The following is a 24,795-nucleotide window of genomic DNA, read 5'->3' as shown; positions in this document are numbered from 1 at the left end:
ATTGTGTTAAACCATTCCACGCATATGACGAAAACTACCAACTCACCGCTGCGGAGGACTACAACCGCAAGCTGCCATGATGCACAATCTGTCTCAATGAAAAAAACAGCTCACATCTCAGGAATGAGAAAGAGCCATTGCTCATGCCATCGAGGCCTACACAGCTGAGCTACGGAAACCTGAGACGGAACGGAAACTACTGAAGACCATCTGTTCAGAGGTGGCAGAGGAATGGAAGGAGAAAGGGCGGTGTGTGACTGTGAGCGCTGACACAGTTCGAAGACGTCTCGCAGGAGGGAGAAGTCATGCCGAGTTAAATGCAGAGAAAAATGCATGGCTTGCACCAGAGGAAGATACCAACAACCTTTTACGTATATTTTGTTGCCAAAGCTTGCACCATACTCCACGAGTCGCCCACTGTTTTCCAATTGACCGTCTGGCCCCACGTCTGAGCATCCCACTGCTCCCCAATCACAAGGTTGGCGTTTGCAACAGCTGTCGCATTGTACGCAGTGCCATTTGCCTTCGTGCCGACCAGGTGCTCTACAAAGGTCGTCCATCGTGGAACGTAATATGTGCCAACGAGACCACCCCACTGCTTGGATGCGTAATCATTGATCTCACCTGTGGGACCCCACAGCGTGATCTGGTTCCGTGCGTTGTACTCAAGGAACGCAGCATATGACGCGTTTCCATCCGACAAGCTCCTGGCTGCACTAATCCAGTTCGCGAGGAGGAAGTAGTCGTTGGTGAGCAGAAGCTCGTCCAAATCATGCAATAGCTGCAAGAGAGGTTGACCAGCTGCAGCGATAGTTGCACTGCTGGATGAACTCGATGCGTACGTGGCAACAAGTGTTTCGTAGAGGGTAATGAAGCGGTTCGCGAGCAGCTGGCGTGTGACATCTACAAGATCATATTTGAACTCTGGAATGTTCAGCAACGATTTGGACTCGTAGCCTGCTTGTATGAGCATCTGCAGGGCAGGGACGATAGTCGTGTTCGTATCGTAGAAGACTAGAGTTGGGTGGTGTCCCGTCCGGTTAACGAGCCCGCTGAGTGCGGGTGCTAGCTCCAAGATACTCTTCACGGTGGCTTGTGAAGATGGATCTCGGTTGCTGTAGACCGTTGCCCCCAGGATCTCCCACGCATTTATAGCAGATGAAGGGAGGTCGGAGATGTAGTATCGCCTTGATACCCAGGCCGACACATACAATGTCCTGTTGATAGCTGTAGGAGACCAAGCCTGGTCAAGCAGAACATCGTAAATAATCTCGTTCCCTTCCATACCCTCAGGCGTCAAGCCCATGCCAACCATAGAGGAACCAGGTGATGTCAAGGCGCGCAGTGGCTCTGCGGTGACATTCATGAAGTTCCCTTCAAAGCCCATGTTGCCACCATAGTCGTGCAGCTCGCACCAGACCCATTTCTTTCCATAGTACGAGCTCAGTCGCTCCCATTGAGGCTGCGCCTCGCTGTATAAATCAAGGATGATCATGCTATCGTTTCCCGGGATACCGCCGAGATATGCCTGCACGCGCTCGGTGGTCCAGAATGTTTGATCACTGAAGAATAACCAGCCTTGCATGAGCCATATAGCCTCCGGGTCGGCTGCTCGCAGACTTGCAAACGTGGCTGAGGTGACGTTTTGAAGATATGCGGGATCGCCGCTGTAGGGATCATTCTCATTGTATTGGTCCAACGTGTAGATATGAGAGACGTTGCCGTACGCGGCGATCTGTTTGTCGATGAAGGACTTTTGCAAACTTGCAAAAAGGGGATCAAAAGGTTCGAGGAATGAATCGTTGGTATATGCTGAGGGGAAGCCGCTCCATTGGCTGCCGTTGACGATGGATGCGTTTGGATACAAGTTGTGAAAAGCGCGGGGGACGAATCCGGTAAACGATGGGAGAACAGGGATCATTCCCAGTTCAACCATACGGGGAATGATCTGCTTTTGCAGAGCGAATTGGTTGTTGACCCACTGCGTTGGAAGATCACCGCTCCAGCTGCCTTGTATATTACCAAACCTGTTCCATGCCTGGAAGGCAGGACCAGACAGAAAGCCTGCGATTTCCGCATCAGTGAGCCCAGCCTCTCGAAATACTTCCACCAGGATATACTCGTAACCGACCCAAGCCAGAGGGAGGTTGACACCGCGCAACGCGAGCCAATCAAGAAGCAAAGACCAATCATCGAAAGTGTAGAATGCGGTCGTGTAGTCAAACGTGACCGTGTTGAAGAAATAACGATACGGCACAATAGCACTTCTGGTTACCGGCTCCTGTATGGTGGGAAGCTGCTGGGGGAGCTGGTCAAGTCGTGAACCTGTCCACCAGATATCCACACCACCGAATTCCGTGACATAGCTAGTTCGTCAATATGACAAATTGAGACAAGCCGCATTGCTTCAATGGCTAAAAATTGACGCACGTATACAGCCCTCTTGCACAAGCGCTTATGGTTGTGCACTCGATGTAAATTTTCGCACTTCCATCTCCTTCATCATGCGAAGCATCACGTATTTTGAACGTGTCCGCGTCTGAGCTGATGGATGTCGACAGATTAAATATGAACGCGTTAGAGTGACTAGGCATGCGCCTTTTCACCAATGCGTACAGACCACTAAGGTCATTGGAATGGGCAGAAGTGGAAATGATGCGAGCAACCACAACTAAAAGTAGGGTGGACTTGAGTCTTGCGAGAAGCCTCATGGAGACCAGATAAAAGAAGAGTCCAGATCTTAACCGGTGCTCGAGTAGAACCCTGGGGGTGAGGAGGCAGAAAGGAAGTCCTCATGCTTATTTATATCAGGTTCGACCAGACTACGCACGATCACAGGCGACCAACCATCACATGTTGACTCCGAGTGCTTGCAGATCGGGAATATTGTATTGACAGCGGCAGCCGCATCATGATGTCGCTGAGAAGATGCGAACGTGAGGTCCGCGGTATCAAAGAAGACGATATTCTCAGCAAAGCGAACGTTTGTAAACGTTTAACAACACTTTCCCACGGCCCACGTCGGCCCGGGAGGAAGACAGGGGCCCTGCAGGTTGGGAAGTTCAACTTCACGAACGATTGTGCAACGATTAAGCTCGACTAGTACTCACATACCCAGAGCTTACGCCAGACCCATCTTGGACCTACTTACGAGGACCGTTTTTTAATTACAGAACTTCATAATATTTTCACCAATTAAGTAGCAACTACACCTCGACAATGATGATATAGGTACGTCGAATTGTTGATCAGATAATAACATCTCATACAAATTAGTTGTAAGGCAAGTATCGTAAATGGGCTCCGAGCGAAGGCCACCCTAGCTAGCCAAGCATGCGGAATCGGATAATAGTCCGTCGACCCTGTAAAATACGATGCGAATTGTCGGGAACAACCGCGACCTCTAGCTCCCCAAACGCTGGTTTTATGTATGGGACATGTGGGGACGAGGTATCACTTTGTGATGGCCTAGAAGGGTCGGTGTCCTTCGATTCCGTTATCTTGGGTAAAGCACGGAGGGGGACAATCAACTCTAGGGCACATTTATATCGCATGATGACTCCTCCAGACTTGATTTTAAAACCTTCCGTTGGCCTACAGGGTAAGCGACATCACCCGTCCGACCGCAGTTCCCACAACTGAAAACACTTACTTAAATTGAGTGACGAGTGCACTATCAAGCTCCTTGACAGCTAAGACAGCTTCCTTTTGCATCTCCTCCTCCTGACCGTGCTCAGGACCAGACTTGCCTTGGACGTTGTCCTGGTGTCTCCGCTGGCCGGTCACCGTCGAATATTCACCATCAAACGCAAACAGCACAGGATCAAGCCTCAGCGGCGCTTTCTCGCCTGCTGTCTGAATCTTCATGCGCAAGTACAAGATCTGCGCTTCCAAGAACCGCTTCAGCATCGCGCTAAACTCCGACAGCAGCACGCTGCGATTTTGAAAAGCAGGAAAGGGCGAGATGTCCGATGGTGAGGTCTGCTCCACCGGGTCTTCCAAGTCCAGGATTCCTCCAACAGACGACCGCCTTTCTCTTGCGTCGTCACGAGCACGCATGCGGCAAGCTCCACAGCATTTCCACTGGTATTTGGTCGCAGGCGGTAGCATTGTGTGACAGCGAGAAACAGCGCAGATGCGCGAGTCTTCCACTGAGGCCACCTCGTCGGTTTGTACCTGCACCGATGGTAAGTGATGCAAGGTTAAAACGATGCCCTTAATGTGTCCTACCTCCAGAAACGGTGCAGGATCATTATGAACTAGAGCAGACCCACGAGTACTTATCCGAGCTAAAATAACAGATGCATTAGCTTCGGCGATTCTATATGTAACAATTGCGCCCACAGAATTCCTTCATACGACGGCGTGCTTTCTCCATACGAATCCTCTGGTACACCCGTTGGTATCTCCGGCAGGAATCACAGATCTTCCAACGGCAATCCGGAGGCAATACGATGTTACAGCGCTTGATGGCGCACACGCGCGCACTGGCGCCGCTAGGAAGTCGAGACGCGAGCAAAGGGATGCGAATCTTGATCTTGGAAGAGTCTTCGACATCGGAGTCCGAATCGACCTCTTCGTCTTCCGAGGAGAGGTCCGTCAAGTCGCTGTCCCATCCGGAGATGTGAACCTTAGTGATTTCAGGTTCCGCGCGAGGGTCTCCGCCACACTCAGTATCGAGTGTATTGGAAGTACTCGCGGCTGCCGCGGAGTTGATGACGACTTGTCCATCGGGAAGCTCCGGTAAAGGTAGTTTGTCAACAGCATCAAGGACTGCTCCCTGTGAGTGTGAAGCTGATACTCCTGGCTCTATGCTCGTTGCAACTCGATCCACTACGGTTGCCTCTAGTGTATCGTGTGACAGAGGCCCAACACCACCCATGGCCTCAGCGGAATTCGAGGCAACCTCATGTGTACCGCCTACCGGCGAAGTAGGCTCCACAGTGGCACTTGCAGCAATGGCAGCCTTCTGGCGCTCTTTCCAGCGCTGCAAGCTGCATTTATAGCACCTTTGCCATGTAGCTGACGAGGATACAGTTCCTCCGCACCCAGGCGTTTCACATGTGCGCTGTAAGAATCCTTAGTCTAACACTTATAGGACAGTAATCGAACACCACTGACTTGGACTAGCTCAGGGCTTGGAGCATGGGCGGTAGTGCTGAGGGCTGGCGAAAGCTGCGAAGACCCACGTTCCAAGACAGCATCTGGAGGTGGGATAGCATCATCAACAGGTTTAGCTATCGGGTCGGCAGAACAGGCTGCAAGTTCCTCATCCTACATGGCGGCTCAGACTCAGTGATCTCAAATTCGCATCTCACTAACCTCAGGATACATCAACTCAACGTCCAAATCATCATTGCTTGTACCAAGTTCCGCAAACGCTTCCTGCGAGGGCTGCGCAAGGACCTCAGCTCTCTGTGCAGCATCTATATCCCGCTTCAAATTGTCGTTTTTCAACTGCATTCTGGACACGAGCATATAAAAACCACCTTACCTTGACCTTCGAGGTGAGCGCCCCAGAGGGAAGTTCATCCCTCTTTATGCGCTTCGGATGGCGCTTGGAGTCAGGGGGCGGTGCAGGCGCTCCGCGGCCAAACCCCAACCTCAGACATGCATCGCAAAAATTGAACAGCTGGTTGGGTGCTAGTTGCGCGCCACAGCCGAAGCGCATACACACACGCATAGGCGCCACGACAACCTGGCGTCAATCATGGGCAAAGTTCAAATAAGGAAAGAATTAATGAATACTCACAGGGACAGGGGGAGGGGCAATTATTTCTCCGCGGGAGTTGAAGAAACACGGGCGAGGAGGGTCGTTGTGTTGTTCGATGCTGGGTAATGCGGTTGGGAGTAGTGATGGAGAGTGCGGATTAATGCGCCTTGAAGACTTCAGCTTCATGCATTCTTGCTGCGTTCGACATGCAGGGCAGATTGTGTAAAAGGTCGAGGAGATCCTTGGTCCTTCTACGATTATTCGGCACGAAACACATGTTGAAAAGAACCGTTCCTGGTAACATAGTCAGGATAACGCCAAAAGTTTTAACAACCCAGTGTAACCCCGAAGGCACATCCTGTTACCAAACACAAAACTCACAGATTGTCCGAGCCTCGCGGTGTCTTGGCTTGCCAGGAGAGCATGTCCGGGTGAAGGAATGCCCCGGGCTCTGAGCGGTAACTGGCAATCGTCACAAACTATCCATGGAAAGTCTTGTGGTAAAACGGAACCACACTTTTGGCATATCCGGATGCGAGATTTCGGTGCTTGCGATGGAATGAAAGCAGGAGCAGCAGGAATTCTCAAGGGATTCGCTGTGGGGCCTTCGTTCAGCAACATGCCTCAGTACTCCGGTATTGTACGGCTACTACGCAATATCAGGGTCTGCCAAGCCATCAGCATCGTTAAAAACTATAGGATATTAACTCATCTGGACACATACTCAGCACAAATGATACATATCAGAAACAGTTCAGAGTCAGAGACTACACCACCAGCAATCAGCAGGTGTTGGAAAAAAGCAAGGGTCCGTCTGTCGAGAACGGAGCTTGCAAGCCAGGGTCAGGCAATGTCATTAAAATTGTCCAAAAAAATTCTAAGTTCGTCGAGACATTTTTTTTACAATATTCCTGATTGGATCCTCCTCGCAACCCCTATATAGCTAGGGTGTCGCAGTACATAATTAATTGCTATCGATAACATCACAGCCGAGTACTACGACTCGGTACCGACCGCTCTCTTCGTCATGTCATAACACTCCAAAGTCACGCTCGCCAAAAACCCAGGTATACACTGCTCCTCATTCACCCAGAATCGCATTAGCTGCGGGAGATCTTGCGGACCGCCTTCACCTTGCGCAATGAGCTGCATCCTCGCTCCTTCTCCGTTCTCCCCGGGCTTCGTCAAAGGTTGGAACACAAATGACGCAGAAAGATCATAGATCGACGTTACGGCGGACTTGCCCGTTGGGGTAAAACGCGAGCTTGAGCCCGAGTATGGACGCTATCGCTTCTCGGAACTCGGCGCTCTTTGCAGTGAACACCTACCGAACCATGGCCACGGTCTACCATCAATCACTGCAAAAAAATACAGGGAGGGTACACGCACCTGCTGTAAGCGCAAGAGTCTCTTCTCTTTCTGCTTTACCACTTCCTCAAGCTCCTTCTTTTCTTTATCGAGCACCTCCCAACTTTCCCTGGGAACCAAATCGTCGCGCGGGGCCTGGTGGTCGGCTACCACCGCTCCGCTGCTCTCAAGCTCATGCAGGCGTTTGATGAGCGCTTCGTTTTCGCTCTTCAGACGATCCATCACCGACTGTCGCAGATCAGTCCACTGCTGCGCCGGATTGTCGCGCAGACACAACACACGCATGCCTGGTGGGACGTGGTTCCCCGCACCGATTTCACCGCGGAGCTCAAACAGTGTTTGTTCGAGCTTCTCGATCTTGTCTTCCTGCTGCGTTAGATTTTTTTGCGCTTCCTGCAGGCCTGGATATATGTATGGAATTAAACGAGGAACGAGATAAATATGTTTCTGTTGAGTCATACCTTTCGTTGCGTCATCTGCTGCAGCTGTCTGTGCGTCAATCTCGCGAACGAGATCCTTGCGTGTGCGTTTCGGTCCTCCTATGGCATTATCAACCTCAGCAGCATCCAGTGCACTCTGTAACCGAGAGTTTTCGGATTTGTAGTCGGCTATAGACTGCTCAAGATGCTGGATCCGCTGCTGAGAAAGGTTGTCCACAGTTGGTGACTCCCGTGCAGCTGACTCCTCAGCAGCGAAGCTGGCCTGAAATAGGGTGATAAACTATTAAGACACTGGCCCGGAATGCAAACACATACGACGAGGGCTTGGAGAAACCTGGCTTCTCGTTCCGCCAGCTGAGCTCGCTGTTCTCGTCTTACTATCTTTTCTTTAAGTGTTTTCACCTCTGCTTGTAGGGCATCCGCAGCCTCCTGAGCTTCCGACGCTATCTTATCGGCGTTAGATAGCTCGGTCTCGCGGCGGCGAAGGAGTGCCATGTTTGCACCATGTTCCTCCATCAATCGTGCGTTTTCTAGACGTAATGCTGACAGATTTTGCACCACGGAGATGGAAGTTTGTGATGATGTGTTGGATTCGCTGGTTTTGTTTGCCCTACAATACATAAATTAACTTTCGAACGAGGAGATTGGGTCGGCACTTGCCAATCTTTCCGTTCTTGTCGAGCAGCTTCGACTTGAGCTTCTAGTTTGGCGACTTTCTCTCGAAGCCCTTCCATGATAGCCACCTTGCTTTCCAAAGTACGTTTTTCTTCCCGAAGGACTTCCACGCTGGTGTGCCGGTCTTTGTACCGTGCAAGTTCAGTGGTGAGTTTTGCGTTGATCGACTCGAGCGAACGGAGATATCCCGCTTGTCGCTGCAGCTCGTCGCGCACAACGCTCCAATTCTCGTTCTCATTGGAACTTCTCGCAGAAGAGTCAGTGGCAGCATGAGCATCGTCCAATTGTTGTTGCAAATTCTGGACTGCAACGCCTCGTTCTTCTGCAATAGCTCGAAGGTCCGCGACTTCTTTCTCCAGCACTGCGTTTTGACGAGCGAGAACTGAAGACTGCGACTTGTGAGAAGCAAATGATTGTGAGTGGCTGCGAGAAAGGTTCGAGTGTTCGTCCTCGAGTTCCGCAAGGTTCTCTCGAACAGCAGCGAGGGAGCTGCGTAGCTGGCGAAGTTCTAAATCTGCCTTGCGCTACAGAACAATGGTGAGATCCGACGGCATGCACGCGGAAGTGACGCACGCACCTGTTCCTCTTCTCTCCCCAACTGCTCCTGCAATTTTTCCTCGCGCTCCTTCTCCTCCCTCTCCGCAAACCACCTTCTATCTCTTTCCAGCCTTTCTATCGCAATATCTTTTTCACGGAGTTTGGTCTCGAGCTCGGATTTACTGGCCTGTGCGGCGAGCAGCTGGCGTTCGAGAGAGGCGTTTGCCATGTGGGAGGTGAATGCATTAGAACGCTGCTGGCGCTTTGCAGTCGAGTGCTGCGGGTCTGCAATTTGTTTGGGGTCAGGTTTCTCTGGACATGAGCATCCCGAAGGCATATCTCCTCAGCGGGAGGACCAGCGAACTCACCCCGTTCGAGCTCTGCCATTAGGGAGTCACGTTTAGTGGTAGCTGAACGTGAGGACAGCAATGAGCCCTTTGTGGCCGGCTTTGAGAATGTTGAACTGCCATTGAACATCGTCGACCGTCGCTGTTAAAGCACGTTATAGAAGCAATCAACTCTTGTTTGCACAGCCACTCATCAAAGTTTGGTTTTCATTTCCAGGCTACTTACGCCTTCGAAACAAAGACCTTTGAAACTGGTTGGTAATAGCTAGGCTCCACCTTCAACACTCGAGAAAAGGTACTGCTCACCATGAACTCAAGCGATTCTGAAGCAGGCGATGAACCCTACGATGAACTCGAGGCTGGCGGCAAGCGCTCGCAGAATTATGACGGCGGCTACATACTTCGGAATGTTCTTAAGCTTCCCCGTGCCACAACCTACACGACACAGGCACTCTACGGTGCGCCTCTTGCTTGCCATGTTTTTGTGTGTGGATCCTCGTTGACTCTGTTGTAGAGCAAATCATTGGTAGCGACATTGACCTGGACCCGGAGTATCAAAGAGGTCCGTGAAGTCTTTTCTGTAATCCAGCTCTAAATGACTAGAGCCGTGTTTTCTCAGACGTTGTCTGGTCGGAGGCGAAACAAGTGGGCCTAATTGACTCTATACTGCGCAATTTTTACGTTCCACCTGTGATCTTTGGTGAGCATAATACCTCGGCAGGCCACGTGGCGCAGCGCTTATATTCCCCCTCATCCATCCTTCAGTTTCGCATCAGCACTCAGATGGCTCAGAAACAAAGACGTGTATCGACGGAAAGCAGCGGCTTACTTCAATACAACGGTGCATTCCCTCGATTATTATCTTGCTGAACAACTGACGTCAGTCTGTTTGCCGCTGCAGGTTCATGGATGGACAGGTTGGTCATATCCATCTGTTCTGTGCTATTCAGCTTACATAGTTATTAGATCTATCGTTAGTGATTATATGCTTCCGTTTCCGCTTCTAATCGTCATAAACACTCGGCAGATAAAGACCCGTAAGTAATAAATAAAAATCAAATTTGATTCTTTGGCTTCCATTAAATCATGCGATACAGACAAACCGGTGACAAGTATTGGTACAAGTCAAACGCTTCCAACCAAACCGGGCGGTCCGCGGGTTACATTCTTCCTGGTAAATATCAACGACTCTTTGCTAATAAGCAGATCGTATGCATAGAATATCAAGACCTTCCTGATTCTGAAGAACGCGAAATCTTCCAGGTAAGTCCCTACCACATTCTAAAATTATGTCGTTCATCCAAGTTCAGAGAGTACAACTCGGCATGGCCCTCACCCCTGCAGGTCAGTGTATACTTGACTAGCACTTACACTCTTGGCTCACCATCTTCGTAGAAAAATTGCAGGTAACAAATACTCCTATGGCCTCGTTTGTGCGGAGACTAGAAGCCGAGTATTTCGGAGAAGACAAGCCTTTGGGCGGCAACACCCTAGATTGGGACCGCTCCCGCGGCGGGGACTTCCGGTGTATCGCCCAGGCGCTCTATTGCATCTCAAAGTACCCTTCCCTCCAGTCCGTGGGTACCGTTCCGCAGATAGAGAAATGGCTACACAACCCCACCCGACGGGTCAAAAGCAGAAAGAAAGCAAGTGACGACGACGAGGACCTCGCAAATGATGAACTCTTCCTCACATGCATCCACGAGACCTTCCGCGTCTTCTCGCAGCTAGTCAGCGACCGAGATCTGTGCTCTATATTCCTACAACCCGGCTGGCGCGTCTCGCCCGTGGAGTTCATCGTCATATGTCTCTTGATATCTGTGGAGAAAGATAAGCTGCAACTGCGCACGCTCGCAGAGAAGCTCGGGCGCATGCGGGAGGTGGTGCGCGAAGAACATGTAGATATCCGGATGAATGCTCGTGTTGCTAAGACGTTGCTCGACTTCGTCAAGGGGATTGGCGCTCAGGTGCAAAGCACCTCTGGGACGAAGCGGAAGCTGGAGGAGGAAGATGATGTAATGCTGCCCAGCAGACAGCCGAAAGCCCGACAACGAACTGAGACCCCGCCAGTACTGTCTCCCTCCTACAACCAAAACAACTTTGTCAATCCTTCTATGCTTAGCGCTCCCACTCCCCTACCGCCACCGCCGCGTCCAACAGGCATTCCTGACAGACTAGCAGCCCTCCGCGATGCTAAGAAGACTATCTCAAATCCTCCCCCTCCACGCCTCCCGCCGACTGCACCTGCTGCTCTACGGAATATCGGACCAAGTAGATAGGCGTGTTGTATATTGGTGGTATGCGCTCGCGGAATTGAAGGAGGTATATTACTACTCAATATCATGGCAGATTTGGATCATATCAGCACCTTGTTGTGTCAATTATCCGGTAAAGTAGTCCTAATTCGATGAAGATGTTATATATAGTTGGTGGGTAGCCCAAACTTGGGGCGGCCGTGCAGGGGGGCAGTCCATATGCACACCCACCATGTTTGGAGTATTGGGCTAAGATATGATAAGGACCGGATCAAAATGATATCTGTTGATCCCATATGCATCGTCTTCTCAGCTTCAGAGTGGATTCAGAAAGGCTGCGCGGACTCGGATTCAGCATTGCAACACCACAACATCTTGTCAAGTACAATTTCATTAATTACACATGCATGTGAGTGCACGTGCCAGTAGGCACACGAAACTTCTGATGATGGCATGGTGACTACTCGGGGTAACACTGAGTGCTCAATACACTGCGTAATTATCGCCGAAACACAGTTGATCGGCCAACAGCGGTGAGTTAATGGATCGTGGATCTATGATACGAACAATTTGATCACTGGAGCTGTTGCAGTAGGCGCCGCCCGTGCTCAGCGGGCGTCGCAAGTTGCGCTGTATGTAAGGCTCACCCAGAGGAAGCTGATTTCATTTTGCAGGTTGTCGTACGCGTGTAAACTGCCAAGGAGATCCAGGCCCCTGGCCGCTGTGTGTTCGTGCAACCTGAGATTAAGTGCCTTCAATTCAGCGGCTGCTTCGAAACGAGCAAGACCCCTTCGCTTATTTCGCTTCTTCTTTGCTTCGGTCGAGTCTGCCTGACTGGCCGAAGGGGGTTCTGTCCAATTGGATCTCAGCCCCGGGGCATCCTGTGCTACCGTTCTCTGATCAGCATGGTACGTCCTTCTCTGCATAGGGCTGGGAAATCCACCGTTAACAGGTTCTACAATGAATTTACACATCGTTTGACCAACATGCTATTTATACAACTTCTCCTCGTGTCCCTTCTCGTTAAAAGAGATAGCCATCCTGAATTAGGATGAATGTTTCATGTCTGGCCGAGGAAACGGGCCTACAAGTCCCTCAGGCTACAGGTGGCACGTTGGCATGAGATTGAAACCCCCCAAGAATACTCTGAATTCATCTGGCACATTCAGGCCCCTTATCATCCAAGACCCATGCGAATCTGCTCCCGAAGCAGTTTAAGAGGGTTACCAGCTTGAGTCTTAAATATTGGAACTCTCATTCCTGATATCTCCTACCACCGCCGTTGCAATAGTCATACATTCAACATGGCGGTTGACTTTCAAGATGACCGGTACAGCCCAACCGACTTCGAAAAGAGTGATATTAAGGCTCAAGGTGAGTCGGTGCAACGCCCCTCCCTCCAATACTTATCTTGGTGTATAGCAGAGGTCCTCGAGACCATCGCTGACTTTGATGATCCCAACATCGATCGTGACGCTGCCGTCGCTGGAGTTCTTGGTGAACCCTACCGTAATTTTTGGTCTTAGTACACAACCTCACTATTTCTGTAGAGGATGATTCTCCATACCCAGAGGTCCGCAGTGCTGTAGCCAACACGGATGATCCCTCTATCCCTTGCAACTCGTTCCGCGCATGGGTTATGGGTATGCTTGTTTTTTTCTTTTCCATTGAAACAGACGCTTGACGCTGATGGCCATGATTTGCAGGCATCGCATGGGCCGTTCTGATTGCCGGCCTGAATCAATTCTTTTTCTTCCGCTATCCCTCTGTGACTATCTCTGGTATCGCGGCACAATTGCTTTCTTTCCCTGTAGGTAGCGCCTGGGCAAAGGTAAGCCAGTTGTTTTAAAATGTTTATTTATCATTGACGATGACCCGCGTCTGGACTGAATAGGTCGTGCCAAATGTCCGCATTTTTGGCGTAAAGATGAATCCCGGACCATTTTCGATTAAAGAACATGTTTTGGTTACTATCATGGCCACTGTGGGTGGATATTGTGCGTACTTCAATCATTTAATTTCCGCTTTACAACTAACCAGAGTGTTCAGCTGCCTATGCTGTACGTCTCTGAGCTGTGGACTTGCCAAAAGTGTTTACATGATGTCGCCGCTTTCAGACTGATATCATTGCGGTCCAACGAGTCTATTATGGACAAACTTACAGCTTTATCTGTGAGTTCCTGAGCAAGTATCGCGAACCTTAACTCACGGAATGTATCATTTCCTTAATTATTTTCACTTTCTTGACACCTTCCCAAAATATCACCATCTTGGCGATCTTCTCGATTGTCGGGCTTTGTTGCTGATCATTTATGGTCCATGGTCCCTATTCGGTCAACCCGCGGATACGGTTGCGGGGAAAGACCAATGGATGGTGGTCATGTCTACTCAGCTTATCGGTTTTTCGATCGGTGGTATCTTGCGGCGATTCCTCGTGCAGCCTCCCTCGATGAGTACGAATTTATGGTTCCTTCCCACCTTAAATCCGTAACTTACCTTGGCACAGTATGGCCCTCCAACCTCGTGACATGTGCTCTCTTCAACACACTCCATTCGCAGACATATGCTGGCATAGGCACCCGCGGGGGAATTTCACGTGAACGCTTCTTCTTTTACGCATGGTTGGGTGGTCTCCTATGGTACTTTGTACCTGGGTACCTCTTTCAGGGTCTATCTTACTTCTCATGGGTATGCTGGATCGCACCAGACAACATCGTCGTCAATCAGATGTTTGGGTATGTGAGCGGATTGGGAATGAGCATGGTCACGTTCGACTGGGCTCAAATTTCTTACATTGGTAGGCTTTTAGTCACATCGTCATGGATCGTGTTTTAACTATTGACTCCAGGTAGTCCGCTTGGTGAGTCACTGAATATTCTTTGTCGGGGAGAGGCTCAAGTTATGACCCACTACCTTACACAAAGCCACGCCATGTAAGTGGGAAAAAACACACCGTCAGTTCGGACCTAAATCTCTCTTGGCATAGGGTGGGCCGAGGCAAACATCGCGGCCGGCTTCGTATTCTTCTTTTGTAAGCATTCTGGCTTCCCCGCGTGATTTTGTTTGCTAAAAGGTATCTAGGGATCGTTGTCCCTTCGTTGTACTACACCAATGCCTGGGATAGCAAGTATATGCCGTATGTGTTATTTTATTGCGTACCCAGCACACCTTGATAACATGGTTCGCCGCTATTAGAATTTCCTCGAGGACATCGTTCGACAACACCGGCGCCTCATACAACATCACCCGCATCATCAAATCAGATGCCTCTCTTAACTTGACTGCATATGAGGAATATAGCCCTCTGTTCCTTTCGTGCGCCATTTCTACTGTATATTTTATTGCAGCTCATGTATCCCGATCCAGGACGACCTTCGCCATCTCCTACGCCCTGTCGTTCGCCTCCATCACTGCAACGCTCATGCACTCCTTGCTGTTCTTCCGGAAACAAATATGGGTCCAGAGCAGACGCTCGATGCACGAGCAGCCTGACATCCATGCCAGGCTCATGACCAAGTACAGGCAGGTGCCAGAATGGTGGTACATGATCGTATTGGGTGTGTTATACCTTGGAAAGTTTTGCATCATCCCGCTGATTAGTATGCAGTGACGATGTTTGTGATTGGTGTGATCTCCATTGAGGTGTGGCACACGGAGTTCCCTGTTTGGGCTTTCGTCTTGGCCTTGGCTATCGGTGATTCATCCCTGTCAAATGTTTGCGATTGAAAGAGACTGATCGGTTTCTACAGCATTTATTTACGTCATCCCGATTGGGATGATTCAAGCCATAACCAACCAGCAAGTTGGACTGAAGTGCGTGAAGGATCATTAATTAATGGCGATGAAGCTAACATCAACAGCGTTATCACTGAATTAATCGTTGGGTATGCCCTTCCGGGCAGGTGAGTCGCGAAATAGATGTGCATTTGACAACCCAGCTAATAAATCGCATCAGGCCCATTGCAATGATGATGGTAAGGATGTTATATTTACCATATGGGGACGTGAAGTAACACTTTTCCCCGCTCAGTTCAAGACCTGGGGATACATTACCATGGCCCAAGGTTAGCCTTCCCACCTGTCAATTTACCCGCGCCTCTAACTAGAAAGCCTGTAGCTCTCACTTTTTCTTCCGACTTCAAACTTGGTCACTATATGAAGATTCCTCCGCGGACCATGTTCTGGGGTTAATTGTTTCCATTTTCCTACAATCACGCACCCCTAACTGAATGCCATACAGGTCAAGTCGTAGCTACTGCCATCGCAGGAACCGTACAACTTGGTGTGCAAGCATGGATGTTTTCCAACATTCCAGACATTTGCAACCCCCACCAGAAAAACGGTTTCATTTGTCCCAACACAGAAGTCTTCGGAACCGCCAGCTTTATCTGGGGGGTCATCGGTCCACAGAGACAGTTCTCGTCAGGCCAGGTCTATCACGGTGTGTAGTTCTTGACCACATTGAGTTTATGTGGATCTAAGGTTCCTGCACGAAGCGCTTGTATATTTCTTCCTCATCGGCGCTGTCTGCCCGGTCGTCGCATGGCTAATCTCGCTCAAGTGGCCAAATAGCTTCATCCGTTATGTCAAGTGCGTTCTCTCTTCGCTACCAAGGCACACTTCTCACAAGGCTACATGAGTACAGCTTCCCCGTTATTTTCAGCGGTATGGGGGCCATTCCTCCAGCGAGTGCCGTGAACTACGTCCCATGGGCAATCGTTGGATTCATTTTCCAATACGTCATCCGTCGTAAACATTTCTCTTGGTGGACAAAGTACAATTGTAAGAGGCCCCACTAGTCTCGCGTTACCTTTCGCTGACACAAATTTTTTTACCAGATGTCCTTTCGGCTGCCATGGATTCTGGTTTGGCCTTATCCGTCATCTTGATCTTCTTCTGCCTCCAATACCCCAACAACGGCACAATTGCACTGGACACCATCCAGTCGTGGTGGGGCAATACTGTCTTTCTGGCCACGGCTGATGGGAAGGCTACGCCGCTGTTGACATTATCAGACGGTGCTACTTTTGGGTGAGTCGCTGTGTTCGTTGTATCTTTCAGCAGTGGTCTCACGGGCGCGTTGCAGTCCGACGACATGGTGATTGCCAATTTGCTACTATTTTGACAATGTGATATATACGAGACCTGTAAATCGATATGACCTAAATCTAAATTCTTGACGAACTGTAAGATTTTTCTTCTTATCGCGGAGGGTTTGAAATAATCGCTAGGCCATGTGCGTAGCGATCTGCGTAATCCTAAGTTTAGTTTTCCCTTCTAGAATAGAGCTGATAATAAAGCGGCGGTTGATCCGGCTTTGACAATGTATTAACCCTAACCCAAGTATGTCTATATAGAGATCACAGCGCCTACCCACAGTAAATTTTGGCTTCGACAGACTTCAACCAACCACTCGCAGCATTGTCAAAGATCAGATTGTCGTAAATCGGTGTCTCGTGTTTACACCGTCAAGCTGATCTCTCTGCGTTCGTGGGCGTCCTTTCGGACCTCCTTCCCATTTGTCCTAGTCAGAACAGCGAATCTGATGTCACGCAATCGCGGGTGGCGCGGAAGAGGGAATTATAGCCAAAACCAAGATGATCGCTACTACGGACACGGTGGTTCCAGCTACCCGACCTATGGCAGCTCTTATAGGCAGCCGTACGGAGACAACTACTACTCCAACGGATACTATGCAGATACTCAGCCAAGTCAGGGATATAACTACTGGCGCAACAATGATCCGTATTACGGCCAAAATCAGAACCAGTCCCCCATCGACTACAATCGCAGTCGTGAACATGCTGATGATTACTATCACGCCGAGAGTTTTAACAGAGGACAGCGGAGGCAACGAAGCAGTAGTCCGCAGAGACATTACCATTCACGTGCTCAAAGAACTGATTCGCATGCCCCATATATTGCTTCGCCTTCGTTCCGCCGAACACCCGACTCGAATCCCATTCCTGCACCGCGCATGAAATCTCCAACGCCGCATCCTCCACCGCCTGCGGAACCAGATCCAGCGTATATGGCACTCTCACTCGAGCCATCACACATCGTCGACAATCCTCGCACCTCCCGAAAGCTTCTCATACTAGATTTGAATGGCACTCTACTTATTCGGTCGCAACATTCACGCGCACGACCGAAAGACGCGCATGGCAGCATCCCAACTGGCCCAGCACCGCGCCTTCGTGCGGTGCAGCCGCGTCCTTACATACCCGCTTTTCGTGCGTATCTATTCGCGCCAGAGACTCAAGAATGGCTGGACACCATGGTCTGGTCTTCCGCACAACCCCATAGTGTGGCGGACATGGTCGACAAGGTTTTCGGTGATTTCAAAAGCAAGCTTGTCGCAGTCTGGGACCGCGGGAGTTTGGGACTAACTAAGGAGGACTATCGTAAGTATTTAGCCACCAATCCTTGAATGATTGACAATGTTAGGCTTTACTGATATTATTGACAGACCGGAAAGCGCTGACGACCAAGGATCTTACAAAGCCCTGGACATTGCTTCCATTAGGGACCAACCCAGCGGAGATCGCGGTGACATCAGAAGCGGATTGTGCCGCTGAGAAAGCTGGGTTGGCTCCTTCGGTGGCACACTCCGCCATGACCACCCTTCTCCTCGACGACTCTCCTCACAAGGCCCGTCTCCAACCATACAATCATGTCTGCATACCCGAGTATAGTTCCTCATTTAGGGAAAAAGACATTCAGCAGTTTCAGCGCGAGAAGATAGAAGCGGCTGAACAACAGCAAATGCCCAAATTAAAGAAGCGAAGACGGAAACGGAAGACGGATGAATCTGTGCCAGACCAAACCAATCTGGCGGAGATACTATTACCCTCCTCAGACTCTGATCTGAGTGTAGTCGGATCAACCTCAGCTCATGTAGAGCGGTCTTCCATCCCCATTCCACCTGCGGAAGAAGCACGCGTATCATCTCAATCATCTGCTGAGCCCTATGATCCTACCATTCTTGCAGTTATAGGCGTCCTGGACGAGATCAAGAAGCAGAGCAGTGTTGCCGGGTGGATACAAAGCGGCGGTCTTTGGGATATTGTTCCTGTTCTTGGGGCTAAAAGAGAACCTATTGCTACTGCATCAGCCTCGGGCGCAAGCATTGTCGAGGATCTCCGACTGCCAACTGACCCTCAGGAAGCGCCGCTCACGGAGAAAGAGCTTCGGGTAGCACAAAGACTCGCGACGAAGGAGCGAAAGCGCGCGGAACAAACTGCACCGTTTGCCGCACAAGCCGTTCTTACTACCGACAAGGAAGTTATCCAGACCGGGAATGATGAATCTACCACCGGTGATATTTCGGTTGAGGATGTTCCTGCTGCTGCGCCAAGCGCTGGTGTAGAAAGTGTGGGAATGTGGTTCAATGATGAGCTGACGCTGACTTACTGGGTTTGGAGAGGGCGCCGGGCGCTCGACAATTTGGGAATTGAAGCAGATCACGGCGTAACCGGGTAGGGTGGGACTGTATAGCTATTAGTAGAACTACTTACGCCGCCCTTGCCCTATCACATCAAAGTCATTCTAATTGGTCTCACTTAGCCTCGCGGAAGCACAGGCTGCGAGGATTGGCCAGCATAAGGATTTTCCCGGGCGGGAACCCGGAAAAATCCGTTGAATAGATGAACTAGCTAAGAACAAATGGCGGAGACCATAGATAGAGATAAGTCATTTTAATCCTTATAATTACGTACCAAAGATCTTACTTTGTCCCATACCATCGTCAAGGCTCATAGGCAAATCATAGGAATTAATCACTACGGAGAATGTCTTTGACAGTCAACTGCTACAGCAGCCAGCAACCGTAGCAGCCAATCGACTATAATGTCGGGTGTCATATATTCGTGACGCTACGATTCCCAGTCACCAATGACTGTGGAGGAGAAAGCGAATGTGACGGCGGTTGGCGTCAATCACTATCGCTATTTTTCTCCATCACTGATAGTGGCCCTTGAAGTGTGGTTATCAACGTCGCCCGCCATGGAATCAGTCCCAAGCATTTATCCGGAAGTCGCATGTGGCTGACTCTGACATATTGGACCTGGACCTGGTGTTATTTAAAGCCAGTCTGCTCCAATGTTGCCCCAGTCCCTCGGGCGAAAATTCACTCTCCTTCAACTCCACATGATGCTTTTTGTGACAGGCCTCTTACTGGGGTTGTACAGTCAAGCAAGGGCACAGAACCTTACAAGTGCGCAGATATCCGTTATCAGCCAGCGACTGGCCCAGGGCGCAGTGCACAGGTGAATAAAGGCCGCAAAAAATCTTACATTGGGTAGTCCCACTTCTTTGTTCTACTCGATGACCCAAAAGATTATGAATCTCACTACCTCATTTATTTTTGCAGTTGGGAGTATGGAACCCGAGCTGAGGCACTCCTGGAGCTCAATGCGCCGACATACTCTGTCGTGTCTTTCAACCCCGTCCCACCTCCACAGAGCATTCCATCCAATCTAACAAGTGCGCTTAGCGAAGTGTTCACGATTGCACACAACATCGTCGTCACCCGAAGCTTGTCCAATATCACTGGTCCCCAGCCCCTCATCAATGATACGAGCGCAGGAGATCCAGCAAGTATCGGTGTTGCTGTGTTACTTGCTAACTGGACGGGGCAGTGGGCATTGGATGGACTAGACTATGCAGGAGCTGCGCGGGACCAACTCGACTACCTGTTCCAAAACGTGTCTAAGACCAGCGATGGTGCCTTGTCTCACAGAGTGGACCAATTGCAGCTTTGGTGAGAGTCATGCGGTGACACTCCCGTAAATAGCTAACATCCTCTCACAGGAGTGATTCCGTTTACATGGTTCCTCCATTTTTGGCATATTACGGCGTCCTGACGGAAAATCAGACCATTTTGGTTGAAGCATACACACAGATCAGCTTGTACCGAAAATATCTTCGAGACACGGCGGCCGGAAATTTATGGAAGCATATACAACTTGGTCAGACAGGAAATGACGATGGGCACTGGTCGACAGGTGTGCAGGTTCCCCTGAGCGTAGAAGGAATCCCTTGGACGATTCAATTACAGGTAATGCGTGGGCGGCGGCAGGCATGATACGGGTCCTTGGGACTATTCAACGGTCCCCGTACGCGAATATGCTTAAGAGTCAACAGACCGACCTTGCCAATTGGGTGTCAGAGATTCACGGAGCAATGTATACCCACATTGTGCGTCCAATCTCAAAACCTGTCTGGCAGAGTATGTCTCATCACCAGATTAGAATTCCAACGGATTGTTCTATAATTACGCTGATAACAGTACCACGTTCTATGATACCTCGTCGGCTGCGTTACTGGCCAGCACGGTCTATCGGTTGTCCCTCCTTTCCAACGTCTACACATACATCCCCCTCGCTGAACAGGTTCGCAAGGCGCTCTTAGCTACTGCTGGTGCCATTATCTCCATCACCAACACCTCGACGTCACCAGCGCCAAGTACAACATCCGCACCTCCCGCAACGGGCACGACCACGCCCGGCATGCTCCACTTGACGTCGGAAGGATGGCTCACACCCGTTGTGAATCCATATGCTTATGGCGCGCAGGGTTCTGACAGTCCAGAGGGACAAGCGTTCATCCTTGAGATGCAAGCTGCATGGCGTGACTGGGTTGCAGACGGGGCAAAGGGTGCAAATAGCGCTCACGAAGCTCGGCCTCATGTCTCGTTGATAGGAGCTATGGTGGCCTTGCCCTGGTTAATGATCGTCATTTGCTAATTAAGGTTTCGTCATAGACCATTTATGGCTGATTTATTGACATTGGAATGTTGTACTCAAACGCATATTGTTTCACTAGAACCCTCACAATACAGTTCATACGGTATGATGCATATTAGCATTATCTACAAGCCAGAGGCAAGACGTGGTCGTTATGGATCTATTATAAACGGGTTGCAATAGGTATAATGAATGAAGCCAGTCGGCGGTGCAGTGAAGTCTGAGAAGCATGGTGTCATGATGATGAAAAGGGCTAAACATGCTACAAGATGAATGAAATCTTCAAGAACGAGGCTAGCGCATGGTGCTGATAGGACTGCCGAATACCTCCTAGCGCCTTGATTGACGCCTTGAACATCAAATAAATACAGGGATGGATGGACACAACTTGGACTCGTGCTCACCTATGCTTTTCGCCAGCTCTCCCTCCCCCTTTGACCCCAGCCACCATCCCTTTCTCTCTGACTGTCCCACCCACCTGAATCCCGCCGGGAATCATTACGTCGATAGTCTTTAGGCCCACCGCCTCTCGAGTAGTCCCGTCGTCCATAGTCACTATATCGTCGGTCATCTTTGAACGATCCAGTAGAGGACGCAGAATGCGGCGGCGGCGCAGTTGATACGTCTGTGTTGATCGAGGCCGGTGCAGTTGATGACGGCCGATGTGGGAGGGAATGATGCGGAGCAGGGTGAGTCCCGTTTGAGAACCCATTTTGCGATGGGCCAAGGAAGTACAGCGGGGCTTGCGGGCCTCCCTGGGAATACTGCAAGAACGGAACCGGCTGCATACCCTGCCCGGAACCACTGGCAGACACGCCCTGCGAAAAATTCGAAGGACCAGGAGTAGAAGCACTAACCCCGCTTAAAATATTCAATCCTGACTGCACAGCTGCCATAGCCTGTTCAGGCAACGCAATAGGGGAGTTCATTGTCATTTGTTGATTATGAGGCACCATGAGTCCACGTGCCCGCAAGAGAGCTTCAACCTCCGCGGGGTTGATTTGGAATGGTTGCCCCATACCGTCATATAGCGGGTTTGGGCTTTGTTGTGGCGGAACAGCGACAGCCGGTGGAGATGGCCCAGCACGGCGAGGATCACGCGTAGCTGTCGAACCATTCAAGCCAAGATTTGACACGAAACTCGTGCCCTGCTCTGCGTGAGGAGCAACAGGAGACTGGATCTGAGAACCAGTATTTGTTCGAATAGCCTCTTTCGCAGCTCGAATAGGACCAAGCCTATCAGTCGCTGGTACACTGGATGGAATCGCGGGAGAAGGGTATATCGAAGCCATACGTGGCTCCGACTTTACTGCTGGAGAAACCCGAGCTTCGGTCCTAACAGGTGCAGGGGAAGGTCTGGTAGGGTGGGCCGAAATTGCCTTTTTCAATTGGAGGGGAGGTACTTGCGTGAAAGGTGACGATGGCCTGGTTGATGCCGCGGGAGGAGCGGATATTGGAGATGGCGCTTTTCCCTGCACTGGAGTTTGCGATATTTTTTTAACAGGTGGTCGAGCATCTGGGGATGCTTTTTTTTGTTTTGATTGGGGCACTACAGGGGCAGCTGACAGTTTTGTTGTCACAGGATTTGACTTGGATTCAATCTTCTTTTGGGAAGCAGATCCTGAAGACTTTGATTTTGAAGCTATATGCAAGTAGTCAATGAACGGTTTATCAACAAAAGTTTGACAACACGGCTCACTCGAAGATGCAGCGGGTGGTGCCTTGGAGGCGGTTATTTTGCGAGGCATTTCCTCCTCCTCACTGTCATCATCATATTCCACAACCCTCTTCCGTTTCTTGGCTTGTGTAGGTCTTCCAGCGGCAGGTTTATCACCTTCCCCATCGGTTCTTAGGTCGGATATTTTGAGCCTGTCGCTCATGAACAACAACATATGCTTGGTGATTCTGCCGTTTGCCCGAATATCTTGGTGGACATCGCGTACGTCTTTTCGCATCTTTTCGATGGCAGAGGAGAGTTGAGTAAGCGACAGACGATCACGGAAGAGGTAAATTAGGACACCGATCATCACAAACTCTATGGGAGAAACTCGAGTAGGCTTGTTAAGCGAGCGACTGTATTTCTGGTCCCGAGCTAGGACGAGGAAGACACGGAACGTGTCTAGCAAGTCCTCGCGGAGCTTCGGAGAGACAGGGTCGCTCTTCAAGAGCCATTTTTCAAGTGTCGGGGCGGAGGGAACAGTGGGCTTGGGATGGTTCTCAATGAGGTAGCCTATAGATGCCACACATTGGAAGTCACGTCCTCGTGCGTGACCCCAGTCAAGGTAACCCTGAAATCCATCTTCGCCAAGTACTTGACTTTGAATCTCCCGAATGACCGTGGGCCAAGGGCCAACAATTGCTTGCATGCGTTCTACAACGTGTGCGTCAGGTTACCTCATAATGATGCGAAATGCAGTGCTGACCCGCAGGAGTAAGTGCAACGCCTAGTTGGACCCTCTTAATCATCCTGTGAGCTAGTAGTATGCAACGAGGCTCCAGCACTGACCTGGAAAATCTCACGCTCCTGATCTGGATTGATGTCGCTGTACTCGACGCATACAATCTGCTTGTTCGCAAATTGATTGATAAGTTGTTTCGGAAGGAGCTTTCGTCTAGCCTTAGTGGCGCTCAATCTGTACCAAAGCCTTTCGTTTGTAAACCTGGACAGTATTGAACAATGTACATCAGAGGGGGCTTAAAGGGACGTACGAATCTTTATCTGTGATAGAAAGCGAAATTGAGTGAGTGTATGCAGCAAAAGCATGTATCAACTAACGTGGTATCTAGTAAATCCAATTTTAGCGAGGCAATGACACTGCAGATGATGGTATTACAAACCTGCCCATCTATAAACCTGAAGTTTACGATATATCAGCGAATTGTTCCCGTTCATTTACTGTATATACCTCTGTATTGAAGTCAGCCTTTGTTTCCCATCAATGCAAGTTCGCAGTTCGCTACCATCATCGGCTGTTGATACCGCTAGTTATACATCCTTTGTCAATGCATGGGTCGAGTCTTGGTGGTAAATGGACTTGCCAAATATAACTGGAGGCATGTAGTAGTTTCGCAACATAGAGTCAATAAGACCAGACTGCTTTAGCTCTGGCCATACAACATCTGCGAACACGATGGAACATCAGAAGATGTTGCGAGCAAAGTGGAAATGAGAGCCGTGTTTGGGGGGTGCTTTCAGGGCGAGAGACTCACCACGTTGGTATTCTGGGTCAAGGTCAATCACATTGTCGATGATTTGGTCTGTAAGAAGGGTCATGCACGACAAACGCCTCTAGTAAGCCGCTCGCCTTACCGTAGAGTGATTTGGCTGTATATGATGTGGTCCGCGGCGCGCGCAGAACACCAGAAATCTTATATTCTTTAGTGCTTTTCTTTGACGCCGTTGTCCTCGTTGTTTTGGATAGAGGGAAGTCGTCTTCGTCAGAAGACAAATCTGTCAAGTCAGAGACATCTGAATCTGACAACGACATGATAGGCAGAACACTGAGTTATAGGTGACAGTTGTTTTGGCCAAATTACCAACAATCTAGTTGGTAAGTTTGAAGGGAGGATCTCTTTGCCCTCAAGCTTCAGCTTCATGGTCAAATGTGTGTTGAAGTTTGACGCAAAAATGAAGCGAAAAAGGAGTATTTGTGCAAATCCGTGCTAAAAATCCTGAGCGCTTTGATCGACACAATATTACATTCGGCGTCGACT

At 50.0% G+C, this 24,795-nt stretch overlaps 8 protein-coding genes across 8 annotated transcripts; 4 read left to right on the top strand and 4 right to left on the bottom strand.

Annotated features, from left to right (window-relative positions):
* Nucleotides 1–350: 350 nt before the first annotated feature.
* DEU56DRAFT_852043 (glycoside hydrolase family 89 protein) lies at nt 351–3,126 on the bottom strand. The gene is made up of 3 exons (XM_041355203.1): nt 3,111–3,126; nt 2,431–3,046; nt 351–2,366 (listed from the first exon to the last, which is right to left on the bottom strand). The coding sequence occupies exons 2-3, from the start codon at nt 2,709–2,711 to the stop codon at nt 368–370; spliced, it is 2,280 nt and encodes a 759-aa protein (XP_041212322.1). The 5' UTR covers nt 2,712–3,046; nt 3,111–3,126; the 3' UTR covers nt 351–367.
* Nucleotides 3,127–3,159: 33 nt separating this feature from the next.
* On the bottom strand, nt 3,160–5,760 carry DEU56DRAFT_87866 (uncharacterized protein). Its single transcript, XM_041356053.1, has 8 exons — nt 5,753–5,760; nt 5,495–5,643; nt 5,323–5,436; nt 5,122–5,274; nt 4,345–5,068; nt 4,231–4,289; nt 3,653–4,176; nt 3,160–3,594 (listed from the first exon to the last, which is right to left on the bottom strand). Exons 3-8 carry the CDS (start codon nt 5,332–5,334, stop codon nt 3,324–3,326), a joined length of 1,743 nt encoding a protein of 580 aa, XP_041212321.1. The 5' UTR covers nt 5,335–5,436; nt 5,495–5,643; nt 5,753–5,760; the 3' UTR covers nt 3,160–3,323.
* An 848-nt stretch (nt 5,761–6,608) lies between these two features.
* DEU56DRAFT_783148 (spindle assembly checkpoint component Mad1) lies at nt 6,609–9,262 on the bottom strand. The gene is made up of 8 exons (XM_041352134.1): nt 9,102–9,262; nt 8,774–9,018; nt 8,182–8,720; nt 7,837–8,131; nt 7,543–7,783; nt 7,103–7,482; nt 6,954–7,037; nt 6,609–6,892 (listed from the first exon to the last, which is right to left on the bottom strand). Exons 1-8 carry the CDS (start codon nt 9,208–9,210, stop codon nt 6,710–6,712), a joined length of 2,076 nt encoding a protein of 691 aa, XP_041212320.1. The 5' UTR covers nt 9,211–9,262; the 3' UTR covers nt 6,609–6,709.
* A 6-nt stretch (nt 9,263–9,268) lies between these two features.
* DEU56DRAFT_87764 (uncharacterized protein) lies at nt 9,269–11,400 on the top strand. The gene is made up of 10 exons (XM_041356034.1): nt 9,269–9,538; nt 9,595–9,642; nt 9,700–9,780; nt 9,846–9,921; nt 9,982–9,997; nt 10,047–10,053; nt 10,108–10,117; nt 10,178–10,343; nt 10,391–10,424; nt 10,476–11,400. The coding sequence occupies exons 1-10, from the start codon at nt 9,388–9,390 to the stop codon at nt 11,357–11,359; spliced, it is 1,473 nt and encodes a 490-aa protein (XP_041212319.1). The 5' UTR covers nt 9,269–9,387; the 3' UTR covers nt 11,360–11,400.
* Nucleotides 11,401–12,194: 794 nt separating this feature from the next.
* DEU56DRAFT_87745 (OPT oligopeptide transporter protein-domain-containing protein) lies at nt 12,195–16,497 on the top strand. Its single transcript, XM_041356029.1, has 27 exons — nt 12,195–12,243; nt 12,368–12,709; nt 12,758–12,832; nt 12,886–12,978; nt 13,042–13,166; nt 13,230–13,332; nt 13,385–13,395; nt 13,453–13,507; nt 13,699–13,788; nt 13,842–14,132; nt 14,184–14,195; nt 14,260–14,268; nt 14,322–14,366; nt 14,417–14,471; nt 14,531–14,650; nt 14,702–14,892; nt 14,943–15,029; nt 15,085–15,148; nt 15,196–15,237; nt 15,291–15,309; nt 15,366–15,399; nt 15,453–15,521; nt 15,576–15,776; nt 15,832–15,925; nt 15,981–16,117; nt 16,174–16,366; nt 16,422–16,497. The coding sequence occupies exons 2-27, from the start codon at nt 12,640–12,642 to the stop codon at nt 16,435–16,437; spliced, it is 2,301 nt and encodes a 766-aa protein (XP_041212318.1). The 5' UTR covers nt 12,195–12,243; nt 12,368–12,639; the 3' UTR covers nt 16,438–16,497.
* Nucleotides 16,498–16,728: 231 nt separating this feature from the next.
* DEU56DRAFT_852034 (uncharacterized protein) lies at nt 16,729–18,936 on the top strand. Its single transcript, XM_041355202.1, has 2 exons — nt 16,729–17,739; nt 17,805–18,936. The coding sequence occupies exons 1-2, from the start codon at nt 16,881–16,883 to the stop codon at nt 18,815–18,817; spliced, it is 1,872 nt and encodes a 623-aa protein (XP_041212317.1). The 5' UTR covers nt 16,729–16,880; the 3' UTR covers nt 18,818–18,936.
* Nucleotides 18,937–19,486: 550 nt separating this feature from the next.
* On the top strand, nt 19,487–21,081 carry DEU56DRAFT_869648 (Six-hairpin glycosidase-like protein; the record flags this gene model as incomplete). Its single annotated transcript, XM_041355574.1, has 5 exons — nt 19,487–19,602; nt 19,707–20,096; nt 20,147–20,340; nt 20,394–20,533; nt 20,587–21,081. The coding sequence occupies 5 exons, from the start codon at nt 19,487–19,489 to the stop codon at nt 21,079–21,081; spliced, it is 1,335 nt and encodes a 444-aa protein (XP_041212316.1).
* Nucleotides 21,082–21,227: 146 nt separating this feature from the next.
* Nucleotides 21,228–24,678, bottom strand: DEU56DRAFT_87604 (uncharacterized protein). Its single transcript, XM_041356009.1, has 11 exons — nt 24,392–24,678; nt 24,292–24,339; nt 24,121–24,201; nt 23,988–24,063; nt 23,920–23,935; nt 23,791–23,852; nt 23,588–23,741; nt 23,505–23,538; nt 22,781–23,452; nt 21,486–22,723; nt 21,228–21,430 (listed from the first exon to the last, which is right to left on the bottom strand). The coding sequence occupies exons 1-10, from the start codon at nt 24,567–24,569 to the stop codon at nt 21,486–21,488; spliced, it is 2,559 nt and encodes an 852-aa protein (XP_041212315.1). The 5' UTR covers nt 24,570–24,678; the 3' UTR covers nt 21,228–21,430.
* Between the last annotated feature and the right edge of the window lie 117 nt (nt 24,679–24,795).

Source organism: Suillus clintonianus (assembly GCF_016758775.1).
Source record: "Suillus clintonianus strain FC179 chromosome Unknown DEU56scaffold_12, whole genome shotgun sequence".
NCBI classification, from domain to species: domain Eukaryota; kingdom Fungi; phylum Basidiomycota; class Agaricomycetes; order Boletales; family Suillaceae; genus Suillus; species Suillus clintonianus.
This window is presented reverse-complemented; position numbering and strand designations above follow the sequence as displayed.

Coding starts and splice junctions, on each gene's coding strand:
- DEU56DRAFT_852043 (XM_041355203.1), bottom strand. CDS start 2,711: ATGAGGCTTCTCGCAAGACTCAAGTCCACCCTACTTTTAGTTGTGGTT. Junction 2,367..2,430: donor TGTGCAAGAGGGCTGTATAC/GTGCGTCAATTT, acceptor TTGACGAACTAG/CTATGTCACGGAATTCGGTG.
- DEU56DRAFT_87866 (XM_041356053.1), bottom strand. Junction 5,069..5,121: donor CAAGCCCTGAGCTAGTCCAA/GTCAGTGGTGTT, acceptor GGATTCTTACAG/CGCACATGTGAAACGCCTGG. Junction 4,290..4,344: donor CCGTCGTATGAAGGAATTCT/GTGGGCGCAATT, acceptor CTGTTATTTTAG/CTCGGATAAGTACTCGTGGG.
- DEU56DRAFT_783148 (XM_041352134.1), bottom strand. CDS start 9,210: ATGTTCAATGGCAGTTCAACATTCTCAAAGCCGGCCACAAAGGGCTCA. Junction 8,132..8,181: donor CGACAAGAACGGAAAGATTG/GCAAGTGCCGAC, acceptor TATGTATTGTAG/GGCAAACAAAACCAGCGAAT. Junction 7,038..7,102: donor GACTCTTGCGCTTACAGCAG/GTGCGTGTACCC, acceptor ATGGTTCGGTAG/GTGTTCACTGCAAAGAGCGC.
- DEU56DRAFT_87764 (XM_041356034.1), top strand. CDS start 9,388: ATGAACTCAAGCGATTCTGAAGCAGGCGATGAACCCTACGATGAACTC. Junction 9,781..9,845: donor CGTTCCACCTGTGATCTTTG/GTGAGCATAATA, acceptor TCCATCCTTCAG/TTTCGCATCAGCACTCAGAT. Junction 10,425..10,475: donor CATGGCCCTCACCCCTGCAG/GTCAGTGTATAC, acceptor CCATCTTCGTAG/AAAAATTGCAGGTAACAAAT.
- DEU56DRAFT_87745 (XM_041356029.1), top strand. CDS start 12,640: ATGGCGGTTGACTTTCAAGATGACCGGTACAGCCCAACCGACTTCGAA. Junction 12,833..12,885: donor TGCCGTCGCTGGAGTTCTTG/GTGAACCCTACC, acceptor CTATTTCTGTAG/AGGATGATTCTCCATACCCA. Junction 13,789..13,841: donor CGTGCAGCCTCCCTCGATGA/GTACGAATTTAT, acceptor ACCTTGGCACAG/TATGGCCCTCCAACCTCGTG.
- DEU56DRAFT_852034 (XM_041355202.1), top strand. CDS start 16,881: ATGTCACGCAATCGCGGGTGGCGCGGAAGAGGGAATTATAGCCAAAAC. Junction 17,740..17,804: donor ACTAACTAAGGAGGACTATC/GTAAGTATTTAG, acceptor TATTATTGACAG/ACCGGAAAGCGCTGACGACC.
- DEU56DRAFT_87604 (XM_041356009.1), bottom strand. CDS start 24,569: ATGTCGTTGTCAGATTCAGATGTCTCTGACTTGACAGATTTGTCTTCT. Junction 24,064..24,120: donor CATGCCTCCAGTTATATTTG/GCAAGTCCATTT, acceptor ATGTATAACTAG/CGGTATCAACAGCCGATGAT. Junction 23,539..23,587: donor AGGAGCGTGAGATTTTCCAG/GTCAGTGCTGGA, acceptor AGGATGATTAAG/AGGGTCCAACTAGGCGTTGC.